We start from the raw sequence: 14,483 nt of genomic DNA, 5'->3' as shown, positions 1-14,483 counted from the left end.
CAGTTATTGCTGCTTTCTGCAGAGGGAAGATGTGGCACAGCGTACCTGTGGGTACCCAGTACTGATGTGAGGGGGCTCATTCTTACCCCTAAGCGATGGATATTTGGGAACTGTCAAGTTAGAGCTCTCCTGTTTGTGGTCACAAGATCCCTGGGACGATCTATTTTTGTGACCTAAGCAAAAACATTGGAGCATGCTGTGTGCCTTCAATACCATTCGATCCGTTGCTTGGAAAAAACAATGATTAGAAAACAGCTGATGGGAGTATTGCATCTGTTTGTTGTTGTTTTATTTTTCCTTTACCTTCTAAACATCAGGCTGCCATTCGTTACCAATTTCCAACCAGAAAGAAGTGGCATGAGCAGAGCCCATCAAGCCTCGGCAGGTTTGCCTGCCCTTCTCATTTGGCTTTGGTGGGTGCTTGGCAGCCAGCCTGCCCTCGTGCTGTGCTGCATTGGGGAGCGACTGCCTGCCTGTGGCCCTGTCAGCACACAGACTGCAGCCATGTGACAACTGAGGCTTCTCAAATCTTGTTTGCTGCGTGCTCTTGTCTGGATTCTATTAAAACTCTGTTAGGACCAGGAGCCACAACAGCTCGCTCCGTTACCCAGTGCCTGGACAGGCTCGGTTGCATCACACTATTGTTTTGTACTGGAGTCCTTCCGTGCATTGTACACACTTGCTTTGTTTCCTTTCTAAAATACCCATTGCAAGAATAGGTGAAATTTTCCAGTGTGAAATTGCTGATGAGCTCCTAATTGCTTTCTGTCTGGCCATGTTTTGGTTTAAAAGAAATCCATTCCCATCCCTGAGCACCCTGGAGCTGTGGGAACTTTAGCTGGAGTCCCCTCTCTGCCCACCCCAGGCTGTGCTTGGATGGAAAGGAGTGCAGGGAGCCCACCTCCACCTCCAGGCCATGCTGCTGGCTGCTGTGCCATTCCCATGGCGTGGCTGCTGGCAGCGATTGTACGTAATACAGGGATGCTCATAACACTGGGATGTTATGTAGGATCTGCTGGGGCTCAGAGCGTGCTCCTGCCTTTGGTACCTTGAGCATCAGCCAGGAGTTCAGGTTGCCTGCTGCCTTAGCCATGTGTTATTAAACCTTGGAGGTACTCTTAGAAAAAAAAACACATTTACACAGTAAGTTTAGAACTGGAAGAAAATACCTTTTGGTATTAACCTTCTGTTAATGTGACCTCCTCACTTTTCCTAAAGAAAGAACTGCAGTGCACAGAAGAGGCATGTTGTGCCTCTGCATCCTGTACCCATCCCCTTCCCATGGAGCAGCCCCATTGGGCACCAGGCTGTCCCCAGAATTCTTTGGGTACATTTTCAGAAAGCATGTTGGGTGTTAGGAATATTGTAATTTGAGGGCATTTTTCCCCCCTTCCCCCCCAAAGGAGCCAGGCTCCTGTGTGCATGGTTGGCTCTTGCTTTGGTACCTGTTGGGTTCTGAAATGGCATCGTTGCTCACCGTGCTCATTCCTTCCCACAGGGTGGAGTGGTCAATAAGTGAAAAGTAAAACCAGTAAGATAATAGGAGATGCTTATTAACGGGTGTGATCAAATCATGGAATTTGTCTTTCTAAAGCCATCCCAGAGTCCAAAGCTGCAGCAGGTTTTACAGGAGAACTGAGTGGTGTGGGCACAAGGCAAAGAGCATATGGAGCAGCTCATCCCCAATACACGGCGTGTAGGGATGCCGTGCATCTCTGAAGGTTTGTGAGGAATCCTTAGAACAGAGATCATGCGTTACCTGCAACTGTATTCATAAGCAGCCTGGATTCTTGTGCAGAGCACCCATTTCCCAGGCAGGACTACCAAATCCCCATCTTGCCTCTTGATGGAAGCCTGTACTTTCTTTCCCTAAGCGTGGCAGGCAGTGTGCTGGGTGGGTAAACCAGCTGGGAGTGGGGTGGATGAGCTCTCACTGCCCACCCGTTGCTGCTGGCACGCTGTCAGCAGACCAGTGGAGCAGTGAGCGAGCAAGGGCAGCCCTACAAATGTGTGCTCTGCGTTCTGGTATGGGGCTCCTGCTTACAGCTTGCAGATGTCAAGTACCAACACTGCACATGTGTTGTTGATCAGCATTTTCCAAGCCCGTTGCTGTCTGTTAGCTGATCAGAAGTGTTCTGCTAAACAAAGGTATAAGGAAAACTGGTTTTCCACAGCATAGAAGATGCCTCCGATTTCTCTGTCTCTTCCCAGTTCTTCTGGGATTACAAAGATAGGTTTGGCGTTTCCTTTTTGGGGAGTTTCTTTTGTATTTCCAGCCTGAAAAGTTCTGTTTCTTATTATCATTGTTTCTACTTTCCAGAGGCTTAAGATAACAAGTTGGCTCATAAATTCCATTCTAACTTTAGCCACAGGAAATGCTGCTCCATACATTCAACGTGTGCTGTTCCAGGTAGGCTGGTTTGTTAGAGTGCAAGCATCAGGGCTGCGTGCGTTGCAGCAGGATGTGTCCCATAGGTTTGTTGGGGGACCTGCTGCAGCCTTACAGCTTGCCAGAATTCAGGCTGTGCCTGTAAGTCTTTGCATCCTCGAGTCCTAAAACCCCAAATCCTAAGCAGGTTGAGCTGTAGAGGTACCACGGGCACACGGTGCTTCTGCTCTCACACCTCGGGAAGTTCAGTTGGCTGGAAGATGTTCTGCAGGGATATCCCACGTCCTGTGATCACACAGTTTGTATTTGCCAGATGCTTAGCAGCCCAGCTAAGGATGGCCCTCGGGCATTTGCTGCTTGCTTCACTGCAGTGCACGCACATCCTTGAGTAAGAAATGACTGCAATCTTCAGGAAGACTGGACAACTCTCAGAAGTTCGTTCTTCAGTGTAACAATCTGTTGGCAAATGAAGATTACAAAATAGGGAAAAAAGCAATTGTTGCTGCAGCAGTAGCACCCAGCTTTTCAATTGGAGTTGTGCATTCCTTGGCACTGCACTGGGTCCTGCTCTGAAGATGCCCAGCTGGGTGGCTGCGAAGGAGCTTGGGTGCTCTACAGGAGGGGAAAGTTTTGTCCATTGGTTCCTCATGCTGAGCAGGATCTGATCAGCAGCTCCTTTGGGTGCTTTTGGATGCCAGCAGTAATAATTGCAGTCAATATTTGATCTTATGGAGCATTAAACTGTATGGTGGCGTATTTTATGATACAAGGAAACCCCAGCATAGGTCATAGCTCCCTTTTTCTGCATTGGCAGGTGCTGGATGGCAGCTCTTCTGCTGCCATATTTGGGGCCAAGTAAGGAGATGATGTCTTTGTAGGGAAAGCTTTGCACTGCATTTTATCAAAAAGTGAAAGCAAGAAATGATGAAGATGCATAACCCAACAGTGAGTGAGCACCAACCAGTTTGGGAAGAAAGGAGCAAAAGCTGACTCCCAAATGCTCACCTTTCTGTATCAGCTGCCTATACACTGCTAGATATTTGTGTAAGAGTTGTACCAAATGGCTGTTAAATGACTGAGTAGCGGCCTGTGGTCGCTGCAGGCTGGGGCAGCTCTGCAGATTCCATCTGTGGATAATGCAAAAGCAGGGGGCTGTGGAAACAGAGCTCAATTAACTATTTTATGAACATATGCTTGCATGCTTAGTATTTGCAAAGAAATACAACTAAATGATTAAAGTGCATGGATTCTTAAGGGAAACTAATGGGAAGATGGATAATGAAAGAGAATAGTTAATATGAAGCAAAAGGGGGCATGGCTGGTGTGATGCAGGGCTTACTGCACTGCTGGAGGGGCTGTCCCATTCTTACAGAACGGAGCTCTGCTGGGGGCTGTTCTGCACAGGAAGGGTTTTGGAAGCATATGAAGTTCAGTAGGGTAGAGAGAGAAGGGGGAGAACATGGTTTGCCAGAGAGAGTTGTTTTCCTTCCTGGTATCGAGCAATGCTCCCCAGAGGAGCAGTTCTCACACTGCCAGAACTGGTTCACCTATGGGGATGTTTATGCACAGCCCTATTTGTAATTTTGTTGGTTTATGTGCATGCAGAAAATCACGTGCTTGGAGGGTGCACACATGTGGTATCAGTTGTTGGTATGTGGCATGGATTTTTAGTATTGGGATGAGTTTGTGTCTTTGCATCTTCAGAAGACAGGTGAAGGAGGCAACTCCTGCCATTCCGATACGAGCAGTGGTGTTCACTTTGTCCTGGGTGGAAAATACCCAAATCAGGTGTGTGTTGAGGTGGTTGCTGTGCCCCCAGCCAGCTGTAGGACTTCCCCACAGGAGTGAGCCTGCTCCCAGCCCCACTTCCAGGAGCCATCTCAGGGTGCAGCTGCACAGATTGGCTGCCAGGCAGCTCGGTTTTGGCTCTTTTCTTTACTTGCTTGGTGTAAATCCAGGAGAAGGGGATCGTTATCAAATGGAGACTGGCAGGAGGGGGAGGCAGCGTGAGTTCTACTTTACTAAGCTGCAGAACCGACGTGTCTTTCCTCGTTGTGGTGTCTTGAGATGTTGTGCAACACACAGTTTGCACAGGGATGGCTCCATGGCTGCGTTAGCTCACTGTGCATGTAATACACATTACTTACATCAGTGCAGTTCAGCTGAATTAATAATTTTTGTTATATACCACGACATTTCAGACTGAACAGGAGCTCCTTTGTGAAGAGTCACCAAATTGCAAGCAGCACTAAAGCACGTACAGCATTCCTATCATAAGAAGGATTCAATAACCAAGTATTAGGTAGGCAGCAGTAGTAAGCTGCCATGAAGCGTGAGGCTGCTCTTCCAAATGAGGTTGGTTACAGCAGCACAAGGACGTTTTTGCTTTTTTCGAGCACAGAGCTCAAACAGGAGGTAATCTTACCTTTATGCCACGTGCTGACAAAATAATTCTGCACAGTGCGTTAAGACAGGAGAAAAACACGAAGAAAGAACAAAGAAAATGCACCTGCTTAAAAGAATAAAGAAAAAGCAACACAAAAAAAAAAAGAATAATAGCATTCTTGCTTTAAGGTAGCTTTTATAAATAGAAGTAGGAAGCTTAATGCTCGATCTTGTACCCCAGGGTGTGTGTGAGGCTTGGGGCAGCCAGCATAGAGACCAGCTGCCCCTGAGACCCTATAAGGATGCCCAGGGCCCTGAGCACGTGGCCACATGGGTGTCAGTTCTTGCACGGACTGGGCTGGAGGTGCTGGGAATTGCACAGAGGAGCTGAAAAACTGTTATCAGCACGTCTGACTTATTTTTATTGGAAAGCTTACAAAGTACTGTCTTTGTTACGTGTCACGGGTGAAGGGATGTTTATAGAATCTCTCTAAAGAAAGTTTTAAGAGAATGACCTTTATCATAACGTCAGTGCTATTGGAGCAGAAAGCTGCTGGAGCTTGCTGTGTTTGCTTCCAGGTTTCATCCTGTGGAAGGAGGCAGCAGAACGCAGTTAGTTGTCAGGAGAGCCTTGTGTACGAATGGGAGCGGGGCAGACATCCCATAACAGGCAGCACGTGGGGATGATTTGCTGAGCCCAATGCAGAGCCAGCAGCCGTGGTGTCAGTGGGCCTTCCAGCGATGGGCAGTGAGCATTCAGCTCTGGGATGGCGTGGGAGCCCAACACAGGGGGCAGGGCCATACGTCAGCCTGTACCCCAACCCAGGGGCACTGCTCAGCTCTGAGCTGGCACCTTCCACATCACCAGAGGTGGCAGTGCCCATCCGTGCTAGGTGGGAGATTTCCCATATGATGGCAACTAAGCCGAGCATTTCAGCGCAGGAAGAGACGTGATTCGCAGCCCCTGAGTTTTTGTGCCTAGACAAGGAAAAGAAAATAAGGAATATTAAGAACGAGACTCAGATCCTTGTTTTTTGAGCAGGCTTTTGGTGCAGACCGGCCTGGTACAGCACAGTATTTACCGGTCTGGCCTTTAATAAGGGATCTGGCTTCCAATTATGCTTCAGCTCATGCAGCAGTTGCAGGGCGAGCATGTGGGCGTGAGAGATTGAGGTTGTTCTTTAGAAATGTGAAGTCTGCTCTGACTAGGAGAACCCGACAGTTTCTAGCACTGAAACGCCATTTCCTTTTCCAAGCACGAAGGGAGCTTTGCCACATCTCTGCAAGAAATGGAGAGCGTCAGGGGGGGAACGCACGCTGCTTCGCAAAAGTGCAATGTCAGTCCAGATCTCACTGAAAAACAGGCTGCAAACCCTTTCCAAAAGTAAAGAGTTAATGTCTCAGCTCAAATTACAACTTGGAAGCCAATGCCTAAAGCCTAAGCTCTGTTTTCCAGAGCGTCTGAGTGCAAATGGAGTAAAGCAAGCACATGTCAGGCATGGCTGCTGCTACGGGTTCCAGTCTCTGGGATCTGGGGCAGCAGATGTTGGGCAATCCTGGTTGCCACTGCTTTGCACAGAGTGTGTTCCTACTGTCTGTTCCCTGATACTCCTTCTGTGCTGTTCTCGAGCCCCCATCGTGCTTTGCTAACTACTGTATTTCCTATCTGACAAGTCCAAAGTAGTGTTATTTTTGTTTCCTCGCAGTTCTCACTGTTTATATCTTTTCTGTAGGATTGAAGACCTATCTGATCTCTGGTCAGAAGGTGAAGGAACCCCACTGCAGCTGTTCGCAAGCCTTGCTTCCCAGCTTGGAGGCTGGGGATGGAGCCAGGATGCAGGCAGCTCCCTCAGCCGAGAGCGCCGCTGACTCCACAAAGGCTCTCAAACACATGGAAAAGCCAAAGGTGAGTCCTTGCTTCAGAGAGCTCAGACTGTGCCCAGAGACGTGTGGATGGGGAAACCTCACCAGTTTGCTTACGAGTTGCTTGCTCTATTTATATACGCACGTATATGTGAGTGTATATGTGTGTATGTGTACAAAGTGTAGCTTCAGGAAAAAAACGTACGATGCAATGTTTAGCAGTTGACAAACAATCTAGAAAATAAGGTGGGCGTTGCTGAAGTGTTTTCAGGTGCACAGTTTCCTTAATATTTGTATTTTAGAAGCAAGAGGTCAGCACTGCTTCTTCGGTGGTCATGGTGCTACGGGGAAAAGAAGCTATGCTGCATGCAGCTCCCATAGCCATAGCGTTTATGATTTTCTGTTTGCTGTGCTCTGCTTCTGCCTTCCCTTTATAAGGTGTGCTGTGAACTCGGGAACCTTTCCATACGGTCCTGCAGCTGACATAGCCATTGAAAAATAATAAGGATTGTTTGCGTTACAGAAGAGCACATTCTGGTAGGCTGTTGCATCTGCTTGCTCTAGAAAGCTATATAAAGATGGAGGGCAGTGTTTGTATGGATACAGCTTAAGGGAATGGTGACTTTTGTTATGTTCTCACCTCTTATGAAAGTTCTTGACAAGGGAATCTGTGAAACAAGGTATATTGCTTTGAAGCTTTGCTGTTACTCTCAGTCTTCCCAAACAACAGATGCCTGTTCTCTGATTGCGCTGAGTCCCTGGCGTTGGGTTGCTGAATGAGGCACTAATGCCAGGCTGTCTGCAGGTCAATGCCCGTAGTCATTGGTGTATGGGCAGTGCTGGGAGGACCTCACCAGCACAGGTTTGCTGTTCAGCTGACAGAGCTGGTGGCAGGTGACTTTCCTGCAACTCCATTTGGGTCAGGAAAGCGTGGAGTGTGCTTGTGTTTAATTCTGGAATAAAAACACTTGATCACGAGTGTGACAAGCTGGAAGGCTGGTCCAAAGGTATGGTCCAAAGCTAAATGAGCTCCTGACAGAGCAGATCAGGACTATATAGACATAGAAGGCAGCTGTGGCTATCTTTGTGTCTAGCCAAAGGATGGGCTGTGTGTGGTTTGACTGGTCCCAGGTTGTTGGCAGTACCTTTCTACTTCTACTTCCCGTGTAAGAGTGAGGGTGGCACATTTGCATCCTTGCCAGCTGTCTCTTGAAAGCTACGAGCAAAAAAGGCAGGAAAATGCATCGTTGGAGCATTCGGTGGTTGTCCATACAGGTAAGTCTCTGTGCTGTGAGGCGCATGGCTGTGCAAAGGTCCCATGCAGCAGTAACAGCTGAGATGCCCATCCATGAAGTGTGAGAGAAAGAGGAGAGATTAAATGCGGCAGTAAGACTGGAAGTGCTGTTGGTGAGAAAACAAGTGTGCCTTGTTAACACCAGACAGCAAAGCAAGCTTCAATCAGAGGGCAGTGAAACTGTAGCAAGGTTCAGTGCTGAGCTGCATGCAGCTGGGACCTGCTGGGGTTTGTTATGTATTAACTTGTGGTCCTTGTTCAGATGACCCAAGTCCAAGACGTAATCTGGTGTTAAGAATCGGCTTGCCCTCTGGCTTGTGCTTCCTCCAACAGGGAGGACTTAGCCTGCAGAAAGACAGGTAACAGAGACATCACTGTTCCAGCAGTGTGCCATGCTGGGATGTGCTTTGGTTACTGCTCATCACCTCTCTTGCCTATAAACAGGAGGGGAGTCAACTCTTTGAAGGGGTAGATAACAGCAGGACAAGGGGAAATGGTTTGAAGTTGAGGGGGGGAAGATTGAGGTTGGATGTCAGGGGAAGTTCTTTACAGAGAGAGTGGTGAGGTGCTGGAACAGCTGCCCAGAGAGGCTGTGATGCCCCGTCCATCCCTGGAGGTGTTGAAGGCCAGGTTGGATGGAGCCCTGGGCAGCCTGGGCTGCTGTGAAATGGGGAGGTTGGTGGCCCTGCATGCAGCAGGGGATTGGAGCTTCATGATCCTTGAGGTCCCTTCCAATCCAAGTCATTCTATGATTCTCTGATTGTTCTGGTCTGGGACGTCCTGCCTAGGTGTTAATTGCTGTTTGAGTGCTGATGCTGGTCTTTTGCACTGCAAAAGTGTAAACATGGCAATCCAGATAAGTGAAGGAGAGGCTCAAATTGGCTGTTCAAGAGGGAAAATTGCTTCAGAAGAGCATCTAGGACAAGTGCCAGCTCAGTTTCAGCCTTCTCAGATACCCTGTGCACTGTTGTGTTCCTATTACAGCAATAGGCATGCAGTTTTGTTCATCTCCACGAGCTCTGGAGGTGTTACAGTGATTTCAGAGGTGGCCAGACAGCCTGGAAAGCAGTGGGCTTGCTTCCCCAAAGGACATTGCTGGCATGAATTCTGAATGAACTGAAATTTGCCTTCCCTTACTGTTTGAGGAGCATCCCTGTAACACATGCCACAAAATGCATCAGAACACGATAGTGTAGTGATGAAGCAATCACGAGTGGTGGTAATAAGTCATTATTCTTCATTATATATTATATGTACAATATATATATGTGTTTATACGTGTAAAATCCATGAAGAACAACTGTGGCATTTAATTACAGTTCAACACAGCTTTTGAAAAGGAGTGGGTTTCTTTCTTACAGTGTTTTTCCTCTGAAGCCTGCAGCTTTCTGGTAGGGTCTGGAGGGAGAATTTGCAGAAGAATCATGATAATTTGCAAAAGAATCATGACTTACATGCCAACTGTTTTAAATACAAAGCTGTAAACAATGTCAGTGTGGGAGGAGATGACTCCAACTCTGCAAAAGAGACTAAGAAGGAGGGGAAAAATTACAGGCAAGCTGAAATATTTCTGTTTCAAAGGAAGTAAGTGGCCATATTGGATGAGAAGGATGACTTTCACATTTTGGGCTGGAATGGTTGTGCTATTGGACAAGACCTGTTAAGGAAGGTCAGGAAGGAGAATGCAACAGTAATTGATCCATGACAGGAATTGGATTTCTTCTTCTTCTTCACTGTGTCTGCATTTGTCTTGATTGCAAATCTCATGGCATTATGGATCTCAGTGAAAGGCGAGTTTTGGGACGTGCAGTGGGTACATAATTAAAACAGTGAGGAAAGATGCTGGAAATGAAAGTCTTTATTAGCAGCTGATTTTTGCATGAAAACACCATAACTTGCTTAATCAAGTATGGTATTTTTTTTTTACCACTTTGGTGTCAATTTACTTCCCCTATCATATATTGTGAAATGCTGTACTGGACTGGGGATCAGAGGCTGTCAGTGTGAAATCAGGAGGTTTATTTGCTTGTCCTGGTGTTTGAAAGTGCATTGCTGAATTATTCATTGTGACTGGGCCACATCCACACCAAGATGGTGTCAGTGTCTGCAGCAGAGAATAGAGCTAGTGATATTGACTGGGACACGTGGCATAAGTCAGGTAGCTTCTTTTGAAAAGGTGAAGCTTCTTTCCTGAGATTGTCGTCTTCTGGTGTAACCCCAGCAGCTGAGCACACAGGTAGGTCCTGCTGCTTTATGCCAGCATCAAATGGGGGTCACCTTCCACAGAATGCTCAAGGAATTCACAGTATTTAATTTTTTTTTTTTTTTTTTTTTTTTTTTTTTGTTTTTGTTTTTGTTTTTAAATGGAACCATTTAGGAACCAGCTTCCTCCTCTCTGTAAGTGCAGTTACTTGTTCAGGCTGTACCAGCTCAGCATTGGATGAACGCTGCTCATCCATTGCCAGGTGAGGAAGCTGGTAGGGAACTGCAGTGTGTGTGGGGCTGGCTGCTCGGGGGCTCAGGCTCCTCCTGGCAGCTCCTGAGAGGCATCACTGAGTGATGAGGTGGAGCAGCAAAAGAGTGGGCAGGTAGAAGTGCTGTGACAACCTTGAAAGTTACGATCTGTGAATCTTTGTGGAAATTCTGGCGTGGAATGAGGCAGGAAAAGGGGTTTGGAGCGAATGTGAAATTCTGAAAAGACAAAGGCATTGTGCTGTGCAAAGGGGAGCAAACCCAAAGGGAGGAGCTGTGGAGGCTCTGGGACAGCAGCAAGGTGCACTGCAGAGACTTCAAGCAGTCCCTCTTGACAGGGAAGGTGATGGAAAACACACGAGTTGGAAGCTGTATCAGGAAGTTTCTGTAGGTAGCCCATACCTCACAGTGTGCCAAAATTGGCGTGCTGCTCTAGGGGCTGCTGTATCTGCATCCATCAGTAGACCTGAGGCAAGCCTGGTAACAAACTTTCTCAAGAATGTAGGAATTGTTACCAGGGATCCATGGAGTGTTCCTGTCCTGCAGTACCCTGCCTGCATGTGGCAAGCATGGGAGGCGAGTCTGAAGGACTTTGGAAGATGAGGTGTGGGCTTCATTCCTCTATAAAGGTCATCACATTTTAATCCAGTGGGATAAGTTGTTTTAAAAGCCAAACCATGACATTTTAGATTGCTTCCAAAGCGTGTAACCTGCAAGTTACAAGTCCTGATGATTTTGCTTTCCTTGTTTCCTGTATGTTTGGGCAGCGTTTGGGTTCAACAGCATTCCACAGCCAGAGCTCTGCTCCCCTGTGTTGCAGAGCTACATGAGAAAGTATCGTCCTCTACATATTTCAGATGCGTTGCTTTCCATTTCTCTTTGCCATTTATAGCACCGTGGTGTTCTTTGCTTGAATGTGCTGCATTTTGTCCTAAGTCTTCCCTCAGCAGGTCACCATGCCGTTCAGATCCTTTTGCAGGCACTTTTTAGATGAGGTAATTGCACTTTGGTCACTGAAGGGTATTTTGTTCTTGTTGGGGTGGTCCTTCGCCATTAAGCAGCGATTCCAGTAAAGCTTTCCTGGATCAGGTTTGGCTTTACTAAACAAAAAATGTGTGATTTGTTTCTGAAATGGTGCATTCTGGTCCTTTAAAATTCTGTTCCCCGCTTCCCCTTCTTTTGCTTTGTTTGTCTTTTAACCACGCAGCAAGCATACAAGTGGGCCACATTATGAATTGCATAACATGACGAGGACACCAGAATGTTCCCAGCTAAATTCTTTTTGTCTCCTTGCAGCCTTGCCCTTCATGTAGTACCACCCTTGTTCCCCACTGCGATGTCAGCATAGACGAAGGAGCTATCCAAAATGGTTGTCAGGATGAGCATAAAAACAGTACAAAGGTAATTTAAGTACTTATCGCTTCCCTTCTTTTTCCTCACTTCTCTGCTTCCCTTAGCCGCCTCCTTTTCGCATCGCTGTTCCTTTAGTCAAGCTCTTCAGCAGCAGAACCAATTTTGAGCAGTTGCTTTCTAAACTTCAGTTGGGCTTCCCCCCCCCCCCCCCCCCCCCCCCCAATTTTCAAAAGAATCAGTGGTTTTCTGAGCCCATTCTGATGCTGAGAAGGACCTAAAATTGGGACTCTAAACTATGCTGAGGGTAGCCAGGGAAAGAGGCACAAAGAACACCATCACTCTCTGTTGCTTACACTTGTTAGCTGTATGTCACCTGGCCACATGTCAAGTGTCTTGCCAGTGTTCCCTGTGTCACAGCTCTAAAAGAGCCATTCCTGTTCATGCACACAGCAGAAATTCACAGTACCTAACTCTGTTCATGTCCTTTTTTTCTGACAAATACACCATGCTGCTGGCAAGATTGTTTTCTGTGCTTGTTGCTTAGATATTCTTACTGAAGCCACCCACTCCCTCTACAGTACCAGACACTGCCTGTTTGTCGTTCCTGGCCTTCGTGGTCTCCGAGCTCTTTCCTTCTGGAAAATGGAGCTGCTGCCTAAATGCAGACTGATAGCAATGCTCATCAACTCTCTGTTAGGCTTTGAGATGAGTTTAATGCTTTCCCTCGCTGGGGAGATTCACTTTATAAACATGCTCAGATTGCTATCTGGTTGTTTTTCTTCCCGTCTGTCTGTAAAACTCTACTTGTGTATAGCGCTAATGGAAAACTTGCCAGCGTTTAGTAGGCCGTGTTCTCTGCTGGGGTTCCTAAGAAACAGCTTAAGGAAAAAAAAATAATCCCTGCAGCTCTGAGGGAGATGGAGCAGAGTGGCCAGGAGGTACAGGACTCTGAACAGCATGACAGCTTCAAGGCCAAAATGCTGTGGGAGACCTTCCAGGCTGCTGAGGTGGTGAGCATGAGATGCTGCTTCCCCCAGCTGCTGCTGCCGTGCGTCTGCAGGACTGCTAACAGATTGTCCTCTGCTACCAACCACCTCATGTGTCATAGACTGTCTTCACCAGAATTGTTCTCTGAAGTTTCTTTCTACTGCAGCTACATTAGGCTCAGGTATGTTAATGACTGAGTCATCAAACCTTGCTTGGAAGAGTCTGTGCAGCACTGAATAAATGCTTGTGGTTTCAGTGGAAGAAACAAGCTAGTGGAGAGCGATCACGTGTCCCTCCTGTGTTTGCAGGTTGTGTATTGCTAGTCCAAACCTGGAGCAGCTCTGTGGCTATCCAGTAAGTCTGGGATGCCCATTCAAATAAAAGCCTGAGGAGCAGCCAGATGCACAGTGTTGCTGCGGCACTGGATTTACAGATCTCTGCAGTCTCAGCTCTGTTAGGAAGAAGAGCCATCAGCTCCCTCTGCTCATCTCTGTTCTCCCCCCTCTCCCCATCTCACTGTGCCTGGCCCTGCAGCATTCACATCCCCTCTTGTTCTCTCAGCTCCAAAAATGACGTTAACCATTTCTCAGGCCTTCATAGAGTCACAGAATGGCTTGGGTTGAAAGGTACCTCAAAGACCACCTACTCCCAGCCCCGCTTCCTCAGACACTTTTGCCAGTGACTGAATGTGACAATCAGGTCGCTCTGAACTGCATCCCGCCTGGCACCTGCAGGGATGGGTCCCAGTGTCCTTTGAAGCCCCCAAGTCTTCTCAGAAGAGGAGGTGATGCCGTGGTGCACTGCATCTCTGCTCAGCACAGCTGACAGCCTGTTGCCATCAGGAACCTCAGCAGTGCTGGAGCGAGCAGCACTTATTAAGTAGGGATTTTCTTCTTACACACAAGCAGTTTCGAACTCTAATCCCCTCCTGTTAAGATTAACAGAGTGGAGACAGCACAGGAAAACCTTGAGCTGACCGAAGGAAGAATTTTCTTAGGGATTTGAGCCTTTGCCAAAGAGCTGAAGAGAAAAGGCCAAGAGCAGTCCAAGCTGACCTTCTGTGAAAGAGCAGACATTTTCACTGCATCCTTTGGATGAGCTCAAAGAGCAGGCAGGGAAGCAAACAGCACACGTAGCTTTTCTTTGAGCTGCTCAGACAGATTTCCTCTCTTACTGCTTTTCAAGCAAAGCAGTTTCTCACTCTGCTCATGGAGATGTTCTGCTGCTGCTGTCTGGTATCTTCACTGGTTATTATTTATGAGAGAAGTGAGGCATGAAGGTTTTTAACATGCACAAAATGTGCTTTTGTTGTGTTTGTTCAACTAGAAAAGTGGATACCAGAAATGCTTATGTTAGAAGAATGGGTTTTTTTTGTTGTTGTCGTAACATCTTCCTGTCAAAAAATTGGAAATGATATATTAACAGTTGCCAGCACACATTCAGCTGTACCTGCCCGTGTTCGTGTTCCTTGTGTGGTTTACACCATAGAGACACGAGGAGCTTCAATTAATTTTGCACGGCCATAAACCAGCGATTTGTCAACTCTCAAACATATTTCAGAGCGTGATGGGGTGATGTGATATTTATGGTCACCGAGGGACATCCAAGAATAGTCTTCTGGAGGAGCTGTGCTGCCTGCAGTGCGGGCAGCAGTGAAGGAACTTCTGTCAGGAGTGGGCTTGGGGACGGGGATGGATGATACGTGGGAAATGATAAGACGTGGAGAGGGGAGATGAGCAC

At 47.3% G+C, this 14,483-nt stretch overlaps 1 protein-coding gene across 2 annotated transcripts in view; it reads left to right on the top strand.

The window, feature by feature from the left end:
• The window catches only part of ADCY9 (adenylate cyclase 9), a 58,863-nt gene that overhangs the window by 22,855 nt on the left and 21,525 nt on the right, over nt 1-14,483 (top strand). Inside the window, exons 2-3 of one of the 2 annotated variants that reach the window (XM_042864049.1) lie at nt 6,508-6,680; nt 11,700-11,804. In XM_042864049.1, coding sequence (XP_042719983.1) covers nt 6,508-6,680; nt 11,700-11,804 — 278 coding nt within the window. The remainder of the gene's footprint in view (nt 1-6,507; nt 6,681-11,699; nt 11,805-14,483) is intronic. The other variant, XM_042864050.1, reaches the window with a different exon arrangement.

This window comes from Lagopus leucura, unplaced genomic scaffold (genome assembly GCF_019238085.1).
Source record: "Lagopus leucura isolate 7727_CA_CO unplaced genomic scaffold, USGS_WTPT01 Super-Scaffold_760, whole genome shotgun sequence".
NCBI lineage: Eukaryota > Metazoa > Chordata > Aves > Galliformes > Phasianidae > Lagopus > Lagopus leucura.
This window is presented reverse-complemented; position numbering and strand designations above follow the sequence as displayed.